This window comes from Pipistrellus hanaki (genome assembly GCF_964339955.1).
Source record: "Pipistrellus hanaki genome assembly, chromosome: 11".
NCBI lineage: Eukaryota > Metazoa > Chordata > Mammalia > Chiroptera > Vespertilionidae > Pipistrellus > Pipistrellus hanaki.
Genome location: NC_140513.1, coordinates 5288485 through 5307774, shown reverse-complemented (window position 1 = coordinate 5307774; position 19290 = coordinate 5288485). Strand labels below are relative to the sequence as shown.

Sequence of the window (19290 nt, the reverse complement as noted above, 5' to 3'; positions counted from 1 at the left end):
CTGAGGGAGGTACTACTATTTTTTAACTTATTTCACAGTCATAGAAGCTAAACCAGATCTGTGCTCAAACCCAGGTCTGTCCCCAGTGCCCAACCACTAACCTTAGGCCAGGCCAGATGTTCCCTCCGGGAGATCCGGAGAGTGCGTGAAAAGGGGAATATCTCCAAAGACTCTCCTGAGTAGAACAGGGGGTCGAGGTGGGTGTTCAAGGCCCCCCCCCCCCCCCCCGAGTCATCAGCCAGTCCTGACGAAGAAAAGTGTTAGGGAGAGGAAGGACAGTGAGTTTCTTCATCCTCATGACTAACCTGGGGCATTGGATGTCTCCCTGCAGTCTTCGGAGAGGGAGAGTTAAGACAGCCATGAAAATCTGAAAGGTTTTGTGTGGTAGATGGCTTGTAAGATGGCCCCCTAGGGCCCCTGGCCCTGGTATTTGTGTCCTTCTGTAAACCCTTTCCCTTGAGCATGGGCAGAACATATTGTCTTGCTTCCAGCAAACAGAATGACAGAAGTAATGGGACGTCGCTTCTGAGACTGGGTTATAAAAGCACTGTGCCTTCTCTGTCAGATGTCTGCTCTCTCTGACTCTTTCCTGAATCACACATCCTGGGGAGTCCAGCTGCCAAGCACTTGGCAGTCCTGTGAAGAGGCCCAGGGGCCAGGTATTGAGACCTACCAACCACCTTGTGAGCGAGCTTAGAAGCAGACTCTACCTAAGTGGAGACTGGATGAGGCGGCAGTCCCAGCAAATAGATTCACCTCATCACTTGAGACACCTTGAGCCAAAGACACCTAGCTAAGATAGATGCAAATTCCCGACCCACAGAAACTACAAGATAATCAGTGTTTATTACTGTAAGCTGCTCAGTTTGGGGGTAATCTGTCACACATTGGATAACTGGTACATTGCCCAATCTTTATCACCACCCCACGTTTATTACTCTGCTGCCCCATCTGCATTGGAACAACATCAGCTGTAAACCTCAACATGTAAAAGACCGAAAGATTGACCTGCAGGGCAGCAGGAAGTGCTGGGTCCCTCTGAGGCGCCATTGTGAGGGCGGAAATCCTGTAGGACAGAGCGTGCAGTTGCACTTGGAAAGGTGATGGATTCTTGCACCTCTCTAAGGAGAAAGGTGCCTGAGGGGGGCCTGAAAGTCACTCCCAGAAAGGCTGTGGTTCCCTAGCCACGTGTGTGTTGGCCTTCGGAGTGCAGTGTCCAGACCTGCAAAGGCCCAGGAATGCCTGCCTATGGGGAATGAGGCGCAGGAAAGGCTGTGCTCTGGAGCGGATTCGGCACCCACTCATTCTCTTAAAAACTTTTAAAATTTGACACGATTGTTGTAAAACTCATTCACACTAAAAAGAAGTCTATAAACTAAAAAGCAAAATTCCCTTCTTGTCCTCCTGCTTCTCAAAGGCAACCACTGTTAACTGTTGGGGTGAATTTTTCTAGACCTCTTAATCTACTTGTACACATATATTTGTGAGGGTAATACTGTGCTTTCAACCAAAATGGGGATGGGCATTTTATACGTATTGTTTTGTTGCATCTTTTTGTTCCACTTACAGTGTCTTTCATGCTCAGTGGCAGCAAATATAGAACTTCATTCTTGCCAATGGCTCTGGGCTCCCACAGATGCTTGGGTGACTGGGTAGTGGTTGGGTGCAAGCTCATTTGTTTAGCTGTGCCCCAGCTGATACATGGCTAGGTGGTTTCTACTTTCTCCCTTTGACTGATGGTGTAGTGGGGAAGATCCTTATACGTGTGTCTTCACTTGCCTGTCAGAGTATTTCTGAAACATTGGAATCTAGGAGTGGAATGGCTGGGACAAAGGCTACTCGGGCCGTTGTTCTGATGGCTGCTGCTGGGATGCCCTCGGCAAGGGCTGTAGTGACGTGTCCAGTGGCATAGTGTGGGCAAGCTTGTGTTCTCCACACTCTCCAACTCTAGATGTTACCAATAATTTTAAATATATATATATATATATATATATATATATATATATATATTATTCATTTCAAAGAGGAAGGGGGAGGCAGAGAGAGATAGAAACATCAATGATGAGAGAGAATCATCCAGCATGCCCCCCGCCCCCTGCCTCTCCCATTGAGGATGGAGCCCACAACGCAGGCACATGCCCTGACCTAAAATCAAACCCTGACCTCCTGGTTTATAGGTTGACTCTCAACCCCTGACTAACACCAGCTGGGTAGCTGAGTTGGTTAGAGTATCTTCTGATACACCAAGGTTTCCATCCCTGGTCAGGGCACATACAAAAAGCAATCAATGAATAATAAATAATAAGTGGAACAACAAATTGGCATGCCCCTTCTAAAAACAAACAACAAATAAATAATAAATAAAATGATAGGTGAAGAGAGCATCTTGTTTTTATACACATTTCTCTCCCCGCCAATGTTGTGCTCTTGGAAGAGTGGCTGCTTTTCTACTCCAAACACATGTTCCCTGGGCTCTCGGGGCCTCCCGCCCAGCTGCTCAGCCGTCCCCTGCTCTTGATTCTGTGTCCTGAATATCTGTCCTTAATCCCTCTCCGTGTCCCGGCACAGCCCTGCGCTGCCCTGATGGTGAGGAAAGGATGCTGGCTGTTGGTTCCGCTGAGAGGAGGCCTATAGAAGTCCCTCCCCGGGCACACTTGCCTGGGGCTTGGTCAGCATTCTGGGCTCCAAGGAGGTTTCGTGTTTCTTCCGTATTTCCCCCCAATTCTAGATGACTAGGGCATCAGCCTCTGTCACACAGAGCCCCAGAAGGGAATTCTAATTCCATCCCCTCTACATGAGCTACTTTCCCAGGCTCTGGGCCACTCCCAGCTCCCCTAGGGGCCAGGGCAAACATGGCCTGTCCACCTTGCCCAAGGAGCTCTCTTCTGTTGTGAGCTGTCCCTCAGCTTCAGGAGGGCTCCTGTGCTGAAGCAGGGGTGAAGGAAGCACCCTTCAACCTGCACTTGGAGCCAGATGTAGCAGGACCATTAACGAGCCAGGGGAGGGACTGCCAGATGGGCCGCCACTCAGAGGTGCCGTGTGGAAGTGCTTGGGAAGGCTGCACAGAGGGGAGGGATTATCTCTGTCTGGGTCCCACGTGTAGGTTGAGCTGGCCCAGGATGCCCCAGGGCGGGAGAGACAGGAAATTTAGATGTCTTTGCGATGATTGGTACTAAGGCATTGTGTCCATAAGTGGCAACCACCAGGCTGGGTCTGGCTCAGGCCTGACTGGGTTCGGAAAGGTGAGCAAGCCCCATGTCTGAAGGCATGGAGATGGAAGATGAGCCATCACATCAGGGACTCAGTTACCAGAGCACATGGACTGGGACTTCTATCAGCTAGAACTGGTGCACGAGGTGACAGCCAGACCAGCCACAGTGGGACATGAGTGCCAGAGGGTGGGGCTGTGGCTGTAGGATATAGGACAAGCAACTCTCTTTTTTTCTCTTTTTTTTAAAAAAAAATATATATTTTATTGATTTTTTACAGAGAGGAAGGGAGAGAGATAGAGAGCTAGAAATGCTGATGAGAGAGAAACATCAACCAGCTGCCTCTTGCACACCCCCTACCAGGGATGTGCCCGCAACCAACGTACATGCCCTTGACCGGAATCGAACCTGGGACCTTTCAGTCCCCAGACCGACGCTCTACTGCTGAGCCAAACCGGTTTCGGCACGACAAGCAACTCTCTTATCCCACAAGAGGAAGGAAGAGAGGCAGGGCCTGAAAGCTTTAGTCCTGGCAAAGGCATGGGAGCCCCAAGAAGCTGTGGGATATTCTCCATCACTGCCCTCTGTTTATCTATAGTATGTCTTGCCCACTGCTCTGAAATAAGTTGGGCAAATAGCCCTGAGCTGGCTTTCTGACATCTGGGGACCCACTGTCCACCCAACTGCTTCTGCACAGCCAGGCTCCTGGGGCAGAGGCTCTATGCTGCCAAGATTCTTAGCCATACAAAGGGGTGATAATGGGTGACAGAGGGTGTCAAATCCTGAGTGTCCCAGGTAGTATGTTCCTGGGCAAGTCACTTACTTCTCTGAGCCTCAATATCTGTTGTATCAAAAGGAGGGTAATTATAGAACCTACCTCATCGGGTTGTGGTGAGAGTTTAAAGAGACATGCGTGGTGCCCCATAGATGGTAGCTGGCATGAGTGTTATCCAGAGCAGAAGGCTGCCAGGAAGACCCCCACAGTGGGGACCCGAGACTAATCCACAGAGACTACTGAGAGGCTCAGCGTATCTAGGAGGGGTAGGAAGAGCCACATCTGGCACCACCAGGTGTCATGTTTAGTGGCCCGGGTGGGCCTAGAAGGTTGGATGTGCTTTCTGGGGTAGGGCCTGGGTCAGTGTGGAGGGCTGGGGAGTAGGACACACTCTCACCAGCAGTAGGACAGAATTCATCTCGCAAAATACAGTCCCTGGAGGGGATGGGAATCAACAAGAGCTGGGATATAATCTAGACACCTTTTTAGGTATAGACCCAGCCCATGACCCCACCTTTCTGGGGACCTGGGAACACCCCCGCCTCTCCTGCAGTATTGAACTGCAGAGCCCTGTTCATTCTGCCCATCTGTGCCGAGGCGGACACCTCCACCCCACCAGGGGCCAGACGGACCCTTGGGCCAGAGTTTGCGTTGGGATGGAGGGGTGCTTGCATGCCTGCTGGCACTTGAAACAGGACATGTGAGCTCAGGAATTCCGGGCTGGGAAGAACAGATGGATGCACAATGAGAAACAGAGATTTGCAGGCCAGGAAGAGGAGAGGGAGAGGGAGAGGAGGAGAAAGCTGCTGCTTCGCCTCTTGAAGGCCTTCCAAGCCGTTCCTGGTTCCTGGCCCTGGTGAGGCCCTGCTGCGTCCCTGCTCATGGACTCGGGGGATACCTCGTGGCTATACGTAACCAACTTATTAAATGAGCTGGACTCAGTCAGGTGTAAGAAGAATCCTACTTTTTCCCTACTGTCCTTCCCAGCCTACTCTGTGGACTAGTTATTCCCAGTCGACACTGAAAACTCATCTGTCTGCTGTTAGGCATGAAAAGGCCCCGTTGTTGCCTCCTGTGTGTGTGTAGGATTCAAATTAACAGTCACATCCTAATAGTCACATCATTCCAGACAGTCCAGTCATAATCAGAAGGCTGGATCCTGGAGCCAGACCAGACTGGGAGGCCTGGGGGGTGGGGGGGCTCTCAAGAGAGCGTTCATTGGCCCCCAGGCCTGCTCCCCCCATTTGCCTGCCTCCGGTGGTGTGCCCTTGGGGCTGAGGGAGAAGTGAGGGGTAAGGGGCGATCTTTTGTGGCATCCAGAACTTGTGCCCGCACTCTGTCTTTTCCCCTCTTAGCTATCTTTTCTCCCTTTTGGCTGCTGCTGCTTCAGACTTGCCGTTCCTGGACACCACTGACTCCGCTGCCGGAGAGGTAATGCTTCTCCAGCTCATCACTTAGGACTCCTTGATTGGCTCCTGGGCCGCTGGCACATTCCCCTCCCCCACGCCCCAGTTAAGCTGTCCTCTGGTTCCTAGGAGATCTGTGACCTTGCTGTCCTTGCATCCCCTGCCCCATCGTGTGCTTGCTGTTTGCTCCCAGTGTGGCCAGCTTCTCACTGCTCTCTGCCTCAGGCCTGTGGACTAGAGGCATGAGTCAGATGGTCATGCCCATGCTTGCCCATGCCAAACTCTTATCGTGGTCCCTTGAAATCCCTCTCACTTGATTTAGGGTGAGGGGAGCCCCACCCTTCACCCCTATCCCTGCCGTGGGGGACAACTGGCCCCTCTCCCGCCCCCAGGATGTTTTCTGCCCTCCTCTCTCAGGCTGCAGGTGGGCCATGTGCTTGGCTGTAGAACCAGTCTGGGGCCATGCCCTGCAGGGGTGTTTTGGCATGTGAGCTATAGCTAGCCTTAGGAGTCTGGATAAAACCGAGGCAGAAAGAGTGCCCATTTATCATTTTGTTATACTTAAAATGTCCCCTTTTTTGTTTAATCCAGTTGTCTGGCTTTCTCTTAGGGTAACCAAGAGTGTTTACATGACCGTCAAACAGATGAGGTGGCCTGGGGGGTGGGGGGGTGGGGTCATGGAGGCCCTGAGCTTCCGAAGAGCCTCTATGGGTCATGAGCATTGTAAACATTGTTTTCACAGTTCGAAGGTTTCTCTTTCAATCTTGTTCAAATTGGCACGGTTTTGGAGAGGGGTTCTGTTGGGTGTCACTGGCTTGGAGGACACCACTGTTTTCCTGACACGTTCCCCACACATGCCCAGTAGGTGGGTGCCCTCCAGTGACCAGGGTATTGGCCCAAGCTGGGACATGGGGGTTTGGCCGGGTTTCCCTGACTTCCTTTTGAGTCTGGAGGTGCGCTCACCATAGGAGGAGCACTCCTATGACCGGAGGACCAAAAGGTCACTGGGAAGGATGGGTGAGGAGGAGGAGTATTGATGCAGGGGTGCTGACTGGCTGGCATGTTTGTGATGGGGGAGCAGCTCGCTGGGCACTAAGGCCAGTGCACTTGAGCACAGCTCCCTCCTGTCTCCTTGCTCTCTCCTTTGATGCAGCTGGTTTGGGAAGCTGTCTCCCTTCCTTCCCAGTTGCTCTAAGGAGAGTGGGTTCCACCTCTCTGATGGGCTTGTTCCATATAGCCAGGCTGTTATTTGACCAAGACTCTGATTTGGGTGCTGGGATGGGGGCTGGGAGAAACAGCTGGTACCACATCCTGCTCTAGTTTAGGGGCCAACTCACTAGCTTAGCAAAGGGTGGCTCCACGTTGTCTGGACAGCTGTCAGAGCTCAGACCAGTGACTGAAGGTTGGACCCTGTTTTCCTTTACCATTGACCTTGCCATCCCATACACTCCACTCCAGGTATGTGGGGAGGGGTGGCCGTGGTCTGGGCCAAGGTCAAAATAGCTTCCAGATTCCACGGTGACCCCCAAAACTGACTAGGGGTTTGGGAGAAGGGAGCTGAGAGCCTTCTGGATTAACTGCTGCTAGCAGTCTGACGATGAGCCTCACTTTCTCTCTGTGAAGTGCAAACACCTCCTTCATAGGCTGCGTGAGATCACATAAGAAAACAGAGTGCAGTTCCAGGCGCACAGGAGGTGTGAGTAAACACCAGTCCCCACCCACAACTTTGCCAGAAAAAGCTCCCATGAGAAGAGGATTGCTGGATCGAAAGGTATAAGGGCATTTAAAATTTTGATACATACATTGCCAAATTGTCTTTAAAAATATTGAATCACTTAGTACTTCCATCCAGAGTATATAGAGCACATATGTCTCCATTTCCTTGACTTTTTTTCATCTTTGCCAATCCAATAGGCACCATGAGACGGTTTTGGCTTGAATCAGTGCACCACTCTAGTTATTACTGAAGTTGGAGTCTTTTCTTGTGTACTGGCCATTTGTGAGTCTTCCAAGTTTTCTGTCACAGTGTTTGTATCTTTCTTCTTAATTTGGAAGAGTTGTTGGTGTAGCATGAGTATTAATTTTATATTTTTCTTTAGTTTCATATTTGCCTTTCAATCTTAGTCATGCTTGGTTTTTCGGAGGGCAGAAAATGTGGGGCTTTCTTTGGTTTTGTTCCTTAACCTTTTCCTTTATGGTTTTGGGTTTTCCCATCGTGCTCTAGAGATGCTTCTGGGCTCATGGACTTGATTTTCAGGAAGGTGGTTCTGGCAGTTAGTGTAGAAGTGGGATTGGAATGAGGGGCGGGGTTAAGGACTGCAATAGTGGCGGGGAGAGGCGTCCATATTTTTGACCTGAGCAGTGGAGTAGATGGTGCCATTTGGCGAAATGGGACCAGACCTGGAGGAAGGTGTGTAGGTGTGACCACACGCCTGTGAGGGTCTCCAGAACGTCCAGGACAGGACAGGGTGTAAGCGGGTGGAGCACCAGAGGACCATCTTGGTCTGAGGTGCTATCAGAGACTCCTGGAGCGTGAGTGGAAATCAGAGGCAGGGAGAGCGGGATTTAAATGACGGGTGTGTGTTCCTCCTGCTGCATCTCTTCCTGGTTTTACTTAAAGAGGCTCTGATATCGGAGGTCCCAGGAAGGCATTCACAGTGACACACAGTGTGGATACATCCAAATAGCACTGATGGCTTTATTGCATATTTGTGCCATTACAAAATAATCTGGGAATATATTAAAAAAAAAAAAAAACAACCCTCCCTTTTATATACACAAACATGCTACATGGTACACTTTGCGAGAATGCTGAGGTAATAGGCACACACCCAGACATGGACAGTACCAAAGTTCCAACGGCTCGCATGCCCCGACCCACTCACCCACGGGGAGGGTCTCACCTTGACTCCTCTCCTGCTCCCGCTTGGCAATAGTTCCGTAGTACTGAGTGTGACCCTCTCTGGCCAACAGGACTGGGAGAGCCACCTCGCTGTAATGCAATGAACAAGGGGCCCGTGGCCCCTGGTTATTCAGTAACTCACAAGAAACGGCCAATTCTCATCTCTGTGGCACCTGAATTCTCCGGGAAGTATAGTTTGGGTACGAGACACGGACTCTATCAGCCTGAGAGCACGGGGCTTTGGTCTGTAGCCATTTGGGGTCCCCGTGAGCAGATGATGACTTTCCTTTCCTTGAGTACCTCCTGGGCACAGTAGGCTATTATTCCTGTGAAGGTTAAAATGACACGTAGGCTGAAGTGTGAATGGGAAATACAAAATTGTGAGCACTTATCTGTGTGGCCTGGCCTTCCCTTTCCTGGCCAGAAACCTGGAGCCCTGACTGTCTCCTACTCAGAGGCTGAGGAATCTTTCCCAGAAGGAGAGGAGGGTACAACAGAAAAGGTAACGAGAAGAGCAGAGCAGGAAAGGTGCCCGGACGTAGAGCCAGTGGCCAAGGAGTGACCCACACAAGAGGCTTGCTGAACGCTGTTGAACGAATGAGTAAGCAGAGGGGTGGATGGACAGATGGCGAAAGTCTTGAGAATGAGGGGAGTATATTGTAGAAACAGAGATGGAGGGGGGTTTCAAAATTTGATTAGGTGCCCATAGGGTTCTTAAGCTGGAGACCCCTCTGAGGGAGACTCTCGCTGTAGACATTCCTGGAAGGATTCAGCACGTGGACGCCAAGGACTGATCTTCGATGGGAGCTGCACGGTCTGGTCTGCTCTTAGACACAAGCACCACGACTCAAGGAAAGGCTTTCTCCAGGAGCAACGCTGCTAGTAAGAGCGTCAGCACGCAAGCATTGACTGTGTACTTAGGTATGTAAGGCAAACCTCTGTATGTATCTAGATATAGTACATGTGCCGTAGATCTAAATGCATATGCATGTGGCATACACTCAGGTGGGCAAGATCGGCTCATACACGTGTATATCATGAAGGTATTTTGCAGTTGTGCTTTTATTGTAGGCCTTAATTTATGAAAAGAAAGACTGGTCTGCAGTCTGTCCTGTCTGGAATCGCGAGGGCTGTCTGGTGTGAAGGAGTGTAGGGACAGAGAATACTGTACTGTTCAGGTCCGTGATCTGCCGCAGTGACTGGGACAGAATCCAGGTCCCGGTCCTCCTGGCCCCGGTGGACTGGCGAGGAGTTGCTTTGTGTGCTGGGCCTGCATGGCGGGGGCAGGCTCCTGGCGAAGGCCAGGCCGCGAGGTCGGAGGGAGCTGGCTTAGTGGAAGGTGTTGGGATTGGGCCGGATCATCATCACCACTTTCTTGAGTGAGTAGGAGCCTCCTCGGAACTCAGCCCAGTAGACCCCGTCCTGGTAGCGGCTCCGGTAATGGCCCCCGCGGTACCAAACCCCATTGAGGTTGGAGTGGGCGCAGGCGTTATACCACCAGCCTCCCTTCTGGTAGTGGGCACAGTTTCCTGCAGAGAGAAGAGAGTGAGAATGAGGGGAGTTTAGGGGAGAAGGGGGTAGAGTTGTTTTTACCCACTGGTGTCCACTGTTTGCTTGGGGACTTTAGCAGGACGCTCTCTAGGGGGCCTTTGGAGCAAGAACGCCTGAGAGGTGGACCAGGCTTCAGGCCTGCTCAGACCTGTCTTTGAGGCTTGGCCTTCTGACTGATAAGCTGTGTGATCTTGGGCAAGTGACTTAAACTCACTGAGTCTCCGAATTCTCATTGTAAAAGGAGGATGAGCAAAGCCTCCCCACAGGGCTGCCTCCCCACCGGGCTGCGGGGGATTGAATGAAGGCACATATTTAAGCACTTAGCTCCGAGCTTAGTGCAGAGGACGTGCAGGGGAGGACCCCATTCCCAGGGTTTGAACAGAAAACGGAAATGACCTGTGTGGGCGGAGGAGGTGCAAAGGAGTTTCCTTAGGAATTTTTTAAAGAGTTGAAACTGTTAGGTCAAGAGTCTTTATAGAATGACAAAGGAAGTGCTTGAAAGAAAATTCTTCTCTATTCCTCCCCAGCATGTATTCCAGCCAAATATATACTTTTATTTTATAAAAGAAAGATGTTTTATGAAACTTTTGGCACTGTCATAACATTCTGGATTTTTCTGCTAAGGACCAGCAGTTTGGAAAGTGTGGGCAAGGAACAGCGGCGTGCGGGCACCGGCTTCACAGGGAGGAGGAGCCCCATGCGCTTGGGCTGCTCTTAGTTAAAAGAGGGGGTCCCCGGTTTCCTGAGCAGGCCTAGCAAGCAGACCCTACTGCGGGGAAGGGCTGCCCCAGTCAAGTCTGTGGGTTGGGGGCCTGATGGGATGGCGGTCCCATTCTGGCTGAGGCTTTGGGCTGAGGCAGAAAGTGAGGGAGGCTCCGCCCCAGGCCCCGTGGGCCCCGCCCAGCTTTCCCAGCCCTTAGGGAAGAGGTAGGCCTGCTGGCTTGCCATCCTACTAGGGCCTCATCTCAAGAAACTGGGTATGAGTATGGGAGGTGTGAGTCTGTGCTTATGGTTTTCTGTTTTCTCCCTTGTTTATTTGTTTGTTTTAATATAAAGACTTCTTAGTGAAGGCCTGAGTGTGAGGCATGTCACCTTGGACACATGACTTCCTCTTTCCCAGCTGGCTCCTCTCACCGGCTCCTGCAGCGCCAGGCGAACAATGCGTGCTAGAGCTACGGTCATAGAGCACCATTGCATCGAGCCCAGCCAAAGCCCCCAGTGCATCCTCTCTAACATCTCATCTCCCTGCAAGGTGGGCGTGGTCCTCGTGCCCATGTGGAGACTGAGGCCCGGGGCACATGGCTGGCAGGAGGTGGGGCCAGCACAGCGTGTGGCCAAAGGCCATGGGAGTGTGGGGCGCTGACACTCAGCACTCAGGCGAAGAGGTTATTCGAGCGCACCTGGATTGGCCATCACGTGTGTCATTTGTCCACACTTTACCTTTACCTTTTTGTAAATGCCACTCTGCCCCAGCTTTGCAAAGGGGATCTGTGGCCAGTGGGCAGAGGAGTGGGCCTTCAGGGGCAGGGACAGGGGCAGGCAGCTGGACCCGGGGATCTCCCTGTTCTCAGGCCCCGGTGTCTGGGACTGGCTGTGGTTGACCTCTGTTCTCGGTCCTCCACCTGGGTCTTACCTGTGTAGACATCGTGGTCTCTGTCCAGGGTGGTGAATTGCTTGCCATTGTGCCAGGTGAAGGAGTCACCAGCGTTGCCATGGTAGCGTCCCAGCCGCAGTTTATAATACTCGCTCTCAGGCTCCAGGCGGAAGCTGGCATACTCTGCAAAGACCTTGCGGCCAGACCAGTCCTCCATGGTCACCAGCAGTTTGTAGTTGCCTTGGTTCGTCAGCCAGTAAATGTTCTCCAGGCCCAGCCAGTACTCACCGTCGATGTTCCCAAACCCTTGCTGAGGGAAGCACAGGAGAGCATTAGTGAGGATTATGCGGCACCTCGGCTAGCAGGCTTGTGGTCGGAACTTGGGACTCTTGTCTCCCAGCAGTGACGAGCGCCTGCGGGAGGGGGCTGCTGGCCCTCACCAGCCCTGGCGGGTCTGCAGAGATGGCCCCGTCAGTGTCCTTCTTGCCTCAGACGTTTCCTGTTTGGGGCTGCACAGGCCCTGACAGGTCAGCAGGCACCTTCCCTCCCAGTGGCTCCTTTCCTGGTCAGCCAGGCCTCCTCAGGTGGGCAGCACCGAAGGCCCTGTGGTCTCACCTTGTACGTCTCCCAGTTCCTGAAGAAGTTGACAGAGCCGTCCAGGCGCCTCTGGATGACGGTCCAGCCCCCAGGGTCATGCCGCTGGTCGCACCACACCTGCATGAGGCGGTTGGTGTTCTCTGGCTTCACCAGGTAGATGGAGCTGGTGTCGTGGCCATCCTCCAGGGCCTGCAGGCAGTCTCTCCACGGGCCTGGAGACACACACACACATGTCACAGGCCTCCCCGTGGCCGGGCCACTGAGTCACATTCACACCCTGCTCGGGCACTACCTCTGTGGCAGTATCCCCCTCATCATGGTCTCACTTTCTGCAGTCTCAGTTACCCACCATCAACCATGGTCTGAAATATTAAATGGAAAATTCCAAAAATAAATAATTCATAAGTTTTCGATTGTGCCGTGTTCTAAGTAGCGTGATAAAATCTCACACCCTCCACTCCATCCCGCCCCATACGTGAATCATCCCTTCATCCCTTTGTCCAGCCTTCATCCCTTTGTCCAGCCTTCATCCCTTTGTCCAGCCTTCATCCCTTTGTCCAGTATATCCACCCTGTGCACACTCCCCGCCTCTTAGTCCCTCAGCAGCATCTCCCTTATCAGATCGTCTGCCGCTGCATCACAGTGCCATGCTCCAGTCACCGTATCTCAATTAGCCACGGTCCCAAAGTGCAGGAGCATGGATGCTGCTCATTCAGATATGCCAAAGAGAAGCTGTAAAGTACTTCCTTGAAGCAAAAAGGCGAAAGTTCTTTCCTTATTAAGTCAAGAAAAAAAAAATTGTATGCTGAAGTTGCTAAGATCTAAGATAAGAATGAATGCTTTGTGAAATTGTGCAAAAGGAAAAAGAAAGGTGTGCTGGTGTGCTGAGAGAGAGCACATTCATATAATTTTTATTATAGTATGTTGTTAGGCCTGTTTTATTTTTAGCTATTGTTAAGCTCTTACTGTGTCTAGTTTACAAATTAAACTTTATCATAGGTATGCATAGGAAAAAACATACATACCTATGTACTGGTATCATCTGTGGTTTCAGGCATACATTGGGGACCCTGGAACATATCCCCCAAGGAGAAAGGGGACCACTGTAATGTGATATACAGTTAGGAGCTCGGGGCTTGGGGCGGGATGCCTGGACCTCAGGCCCACTTTCCCCCTCGTCCCCGGTCCCTGCTGTGGGCTCTGGGCCAGCTTCCTTACCTCTCCCCGCCCTCAGTTTCCCCAGCTTGTAGAAGGGAGATCATTTTTGCCTCACTTAAAGTGCTAAGGGTTACTGAGATCATTTGTGTGGAGTTCCTGGGGTGATTTTTCTTTTAAAGTTGGTTGTATTGGCAAAGAGACGCAGATTCATCCACGCTGTGCGGCTCTGGCAGCCGCATCCCGCGGGGGAGATGGCTACTGCTCTTCCTGAGTCCCGTGGGCTGAGCGGCTGGCGCCTCCGCTCTCACTCCCACCCGCCTTGTCAGGACGGTGCTGGGTGGCAGCTGCCACAGTTTTTCGTGAATGAATTTCCGTGTAGTCACAGGGCCCCAAGCAGAGCCCCAAATCTGGTCACCTGGCCAGTGATTTCAGGATGTTCCTGGGATTCAGACGCTGGCCTCCAAACATCCTTTTGGGGACCAAGTTCTCTTTTAGCTCAGTCTGTGTAATTTCTAAGGAAAGCCCACGGAGTGCCAGATGCTTGGAGTTCGCATGCTCTGAGGGTGCAGTTCTCTGGGCGGTCCATGGACGTGAAGGATGGTGTCTAGATGCACCCCGTCCGCGGCTCTTCTGACGCTGAGACTGGCTGTGCTCTGTGACTGTCTCTGACTTCACAGAGCTTGAGTCAGGAGGAATGGGTATCTCTTGGGGTCCGAATAGCTACTGTAGGTCTTCACCCCTCCCCCCACCTTCCCCTTGTCAGTTTCCTGTGTTTGGATGTTGGTCCTATCAACAAATTTGAGCCACCAAGGTCCAAATAGGCTGCATTCTTCTTCATTCATCTGAAGGACCTCGAGAAGGTTTTCAGGACCTAGCCATTGAACTACATCTCTTATTAGCTACATATTTTAAAATAAAGGAATTCGTATCCTTTGCTTCAGCTTCTCTTCAAAATATTCCCCAATCCGAGATGCGCAAGATCGAACATGCCAGGAAAATCCCATCTTGTTCTTTCTGTTAATTTGTATGTTTACTCAACAACTGTTTACTGAGTCCCAGGCCCGGGGCTACCTGCCAGCAGCAGGAGCCCAGGGTGGGGTTGCTCCGATGCTCAGAAAGGGAGGAGCTGCCCTCACCAGCCTTCTCTGGACCTGAGCTCCTGGGAATCCTGTCTTTTCCCCTGTGGGTGGGGGAGGGGTGACTCTGGGGGCTGGGGGCTCAGCTCGCCTGTGTACATCAAACATCTCAGATTCCTTCCTGGATGGTGGTTGGGCTCGATGAGCCTACACGTGATGGCAAAATGGGAAAAGTTTGGGGGTTTTGGTCTTCGTTGCACATCTCAGGTGGGCTTTTCCTGAGCCCTTGCTGCTGTGTTAGGGCAGCTTCCCTGGAGCCTGATGGGAAGGCGGGGCTGGTCTGGCTCGCCCCCTCCATCCCCAGTGCCCAAACAGCACCGAGAAGGAAGGGTGGTGTGGGTGCTTACCCAGGAGGCTCCTCCCGTCATGCTTCAGGCACAGGCTTCCCACTCATTTACCTGTTCACCAGCCCCCTCGCCCCTCCGAGGGGTGGGCAGTACCCCCACACCGCCCGGGAGCAGATGTGGCACAAGCCGCTGCTCCCTTCCTCGCCCTGTGCGTCTTCCATCCTGGGAAGGGGAGGCCAGGCCCAGAAAGAGCATTCATGAAGGAGAAAAAGGTTTCGGTTGTGTTCAGCCCACAGCCCCAGGGACCGAGGCAGAGAATGGGAGTCTGTCCCCGACAGCTGGAGCAGAGCTGCCGTGGGCGTGGAGGCTCCAGCTCCTTCCCGAGCCCGAAGCACAGGGGGCCATTCGGTGGGGATGCTGGTGCGGGAGACCAGCGGAGCCTCACCACACCTCCCAAGACCAGCACAGGCTCTCCCCGCAGGGCTCCTGTGCGGCTCTGGGGGAAGGGCAGCTTTGGAAAGGTCACGAGAGGGCAGGCCAGCCTCGTGGCTCCCAGCCTGAGCTACTTTTGTGGGTGCCATCATGGTTTTAGCTTTACCTTTGGCACGTCTATATAGAGCTTGCTTTAAAATGTTTTGGGGGTCACTGGTGCCTTTAAAAATTTGGGGAAAATTCTAGATCTGTTTTTAGAAAAATCCACAGACTCACACAGCTTTGCTTATAATTTCAGAAGGTAAATGGACCTCTGGACCCCAGGTGATGAATCCCTAGCCCTAACAGAGCCCTGGCTGGAGTGGTAGCAACAATAAAACACCCCTCCCAGCCAGCATGGAGTGAGTGTTTACCATATCCCCTATCCGCGTATTTATACACCTCATCCTCCAGGTACACTGTGGGACGTCAGGTGACACCCCTGAAGTCACATGGCTGGTGAGGGGCATATCCTGTCTGGATGGTCCAGCGACCACCCACTATAGCTCTCTTCTTTTTCTCCAACCAGAGTGAACGCCAGAGTGGGAGGCCCAGGCTGACATGTCTCTGTGCCCCTGGACTGTTTTTAATCTTTGCTAGTCAGCCAGGTTAAAATATAAAAATGTATGCTTCTTCTTTGTCAAGGTGTTATACCCTTCAAAAAACATCTTTGCTGATGATTTGGTTCTCTTCTGTGCTTACCTTTTGGTGTCCTTTGCCCATTTTTCAACTATCTTAGTATCTTTTATGATGTAGAAGAAATTTTCTTTTTTAATATTTTTTCTAAAGGTTGTTAAAAATTGATTTTAGAGAGAGAGCAAGGGAGAGGGAAAGAGAGAAGGAGAAACATTGATGTGAAAGAGAAATATTAATCAATTGCCTCCCACACGAGCCCTGACCAGGGACCCAACCGAGACCTGGGAAGCCGCTCAACCAACTGAGCAGCACTGGCCAGAGCTCCTTTAAAATTTATAAGGCAAATCTGGGAAATCTTTCCTTTAAGCTTCTAGGTATGGCATGCTTTCTAAAGTCCTGAAAGAGGTATGAAATGGCATGAAGTGTTTAGTGTCTCCTACTGTTCCAAAAAACATACAACAAAACTCCAGGTGTCTCCCGCACCCTGCACTTCCCACAATGCCCAGGGCCCATCAGCTCCACCAGTAACCGCATTTCCAAACGGTCTTTCCTCGAACCCCTGCAGAGCTCTAGCAGATCTCCTACATTCAAACCTTCCCCTGCCTTTGGCAAAGGTCAGAGAATTAAATGATGGCGGAAAATTAGTCAGAAAAACGCTTAGCGCTGAAAAGTTGGCAAATGGATGGAAGAGCAGAAGATGGCAGCAGTAAGACTGCCACGCGGCGCCATTGACATGGCCAGTTCAGAACATCCTCCTTTGATGTCATATGGGTATACAGGCGTCGCTGGGGAGGGCCAGACGAGGCATCCGACTACTGAGGTCTCTGCTGAGAAAGCGTGGGGCTGGGGATAGGATCCAGACTGGGAGTCAGGAGCCCTTGGCTCAAGTCTCTGTGGCCTCCTCTCCTCACGGTGGGGCTTTGACAGGTCCTTAAGCCTCAGTTTCTTCTTCTGTAAACAGCGGGAGGAACCCTACCTCTTCTGAGGGTCTCTTGAATACAGGAGCACCCAGCACAGGGCAGCCAGGGCAGTGTCACGGAGGGTCCTCTCTTCCTTTCCTCTGACAGATGAGAGCTGCCCACCTTCCCCATTCCCCATCCCACACAAACAAGTCACTGACTCTGCTTTTGAATTTCCAGCACTAAGTGTAAGCTATTTACTGAGAGGCATTGCCGTGAAGCATATGTTAACAGCGAAGCTGCGGGGGAGAGGGCCGCAGAGATACAGGAGGTGAAGCATGGGAATCTTTTTGTCAATGAAGTGTGTTCTCGGTGTGTGTGGGCAGAGCTCGCCCTTTGGAACAGTGCAGAGTGCCCGGCGGTATTTCCCTTGGCTCCCCTTCTGCAGGGCAGCCCTGCCCGGAGCGCCAGGCCAGCACTGACTCGGCGGCACAGGCCTCTGAGTGGAGCCGGCCTTGTCTCTGTAAAGACCGTATTTACACTCTCGGGCTGCAGCTGTGGGATGTGCCACGTGCGGGGACGTGCAGCTGCCGTGGCCGCGCTGAGTCTGCGAGTTTCCACAGGGAAGTGGCACAGGGAGGCCTCCGGAGAAGGAAGGTGGCAACGGGATCACAGGCATACAGGTCTTGGGCCCCCAAACCTCAGTGCCAACCTTGGTGAGTGTGGAGGTGATCAGGTTTGGGTGCCACAGTCCTCTCCCTGCTTCCCTCCTCCGGGCTGGGGTTCTTGACAGAAGAGGGGGCAGGCACCCAAGGAACATGCCACCCAGAAGCCAGGCATCACGTACTGATGACGGATCCAGGGCATGCTGTCCCCAGCGCAGGGCCGCTCTGGCCAGACCTGTGTGTCATTTCCTAGTCCCGGTTCCCTCCCTGCATCCCGGGCAGCCTAACTTGCCCTCCCAGGCCCCAGCAGAGAGAGCGTGGCCTCATGAATATCTGCCCAGGTTGGCTGGAAGCTCCTGAGGCCAGCAGCTAAGACGTAGACCGTGGGGCCTGTGGGCAGGAGTGATGCCCCTCTTCCCTGGCTTGTCTGGGGTGAGGGCAGGGCAGAGTTCTGCCTGGCCGTGAGCTGGACGAGGCCAAGTGGCCCTACAGGCCTCTTCACCCATGGTGCCCAAGGCGCAGTGTGTGACCATCTGAGGCTGTGCAGAGGCCCCGTAGCCTGGGGAGAATGTTCTAGGGATGTGTTAGTTCATACATGGGCACAGGGGAGGCTTCTGTGATGTCACCAAGACACACTGCTCTTGTGTGAGAACCGTATGCTGGTTTCAATTATTCCCACTGAAGGTCTCTCTCCAGAGTCTTTTTGCCACTCCCTAAAACATTTCTCTAACAGAAGAAATGACTAGTTGTTGAAATTGGACCTGGACTTATCTAGCCACATTAACCTCTCTGAGAGCCGGGCGTGTGGGATGCTTAGGCAGAGTCCTGCCCAGCCAGGGACCGGATCCTGGGCATCTCTGCAGGCAGGCGCGCAGACACCGGTGGTGTCCATTATAGGTGCTGCTCACTCACGCCTTGTCTATCCAGCAGGCTTGGGGGAGGAATGCTTTAGTTATGAACGTATATATTCTGTGTCAGTCACCACTTTTGAGTGAACCAGAGTACAAAACAATAACCTAAACACCAGGAAGCTTGTGTGTTCCCCCAGGCTACTCAAGATCAAGTTGCTACAGGGCTCAGAGTTGACATCATGAATGTTGTTTCTGGTCCTTCGGGGGAGAGAGTCCAAATGCTCATGCCTGCTGTTCAGGCCACTTAACCTGCCCTCTGACGATGGGCACAGGGCCAATGAGCTTCTCAGGAGTTTACAAAAGTGTTCAAGGCCTAAGAAAACCTGTTCACCCTAAAAAGTCAAAATTTATAAGCAGGTAATTAAATTTCTGCAAAGTTTAACAAGTTGTCAGATTCATTAATTGTTAAATTTAGTCTTCATTAAAATGTTATTACTTTTGAAAACAATTTGTAGGTAGATTTTTCTCACTCCCAAGAATTCCTGAACATGCCTGATGTTTGCCGAGAAATCAGAGCCAACCATAAATTGTGTTACTCTTGGCCAAATGATTTCAAAAGCAAAATTATTAAAATCCTTTTAGAATTCTTACAGCAAAAAGTACAGAAGGTGTGTGAGGTGGGCGTGTTTCCATGCTTCTGGCATACTCCGAGGCCTCCCAAACCAGAACTCCTAGGCCTGTGGGGATCCTGCTCCTGCCAGTTTGACCTCAGGACACACAGTGCTCACTCCTTGGTTTCCATCACTTCCTTGGGCAGAGGAGAAACAAGGACTTGCAAGCAATTTTAGAAAGAAGAGGTTAGACCAGGAGGGGCGGTGGTGGGCTCCTGCTGTGAGAAGTGAGCAGCTCCCTGTGGCTCCCCAGGACCAAGGTGGAGTCCTGGGGCTCCGGTGCGTGGGGCAGTGGTGCCCGAGGCGGCATGGGTGAGGGAGGTGGCAGAGGTGGGCAGCACATGGAGGCTCCTGGGTGCAGCGCTGAGGATGCCCAGAGACTGCCGGTGCTGGTCTACAGGCACCTCTTGGAAGAGCCTCTCAGACCACGTGAGGACAGGTGGCCGTCCTGCAGGCTCCCAGCCCCTCCACCACTTCCAGGA

The 19290-nt window shown here is 52.2% G+C and overlaps 2 protein-coding genes across 12 annotated transcripts in view; one reads left to right on the top strand and one right to left on the bottom strand.

The window, feature by feature from the left end:
• RALGPS1 (Ral GEF with PH domain and SH3 binding motif 1) overlaps window positions 1-19290 on the top strand; it is a 241292-nt gene that overhangs the window by 137893 nt on the left and 84109 nt on the right. The window lies entirely within an intron of this gene.
• The window catches only part of ANGPTL2 (angiopoietin like 2), a 33295-nt gene continuing 22069 nt past the window's right edge, over window positions 8065-19290 (bottom strand). The window contains exons 3-5 of the mRNA XM_084898385.1: window positions 12053-12246; window positions 11477-11747; window positions 8065-9821 (exon numbers count right to left, since the gene is read on the bottom strand). Coding sequence (XP_084754511.1) covers window positions 9622-9821; window positions 11477-11747; window positions 12053-12246 — 665 coding nt within the window. The 3' untranslated portion in view covers window positions 8065-9621. The remainder of the gene's footprint in view (window positions 9822-11476; window positions 11748-12052; window positions 12247-19290) is intronic.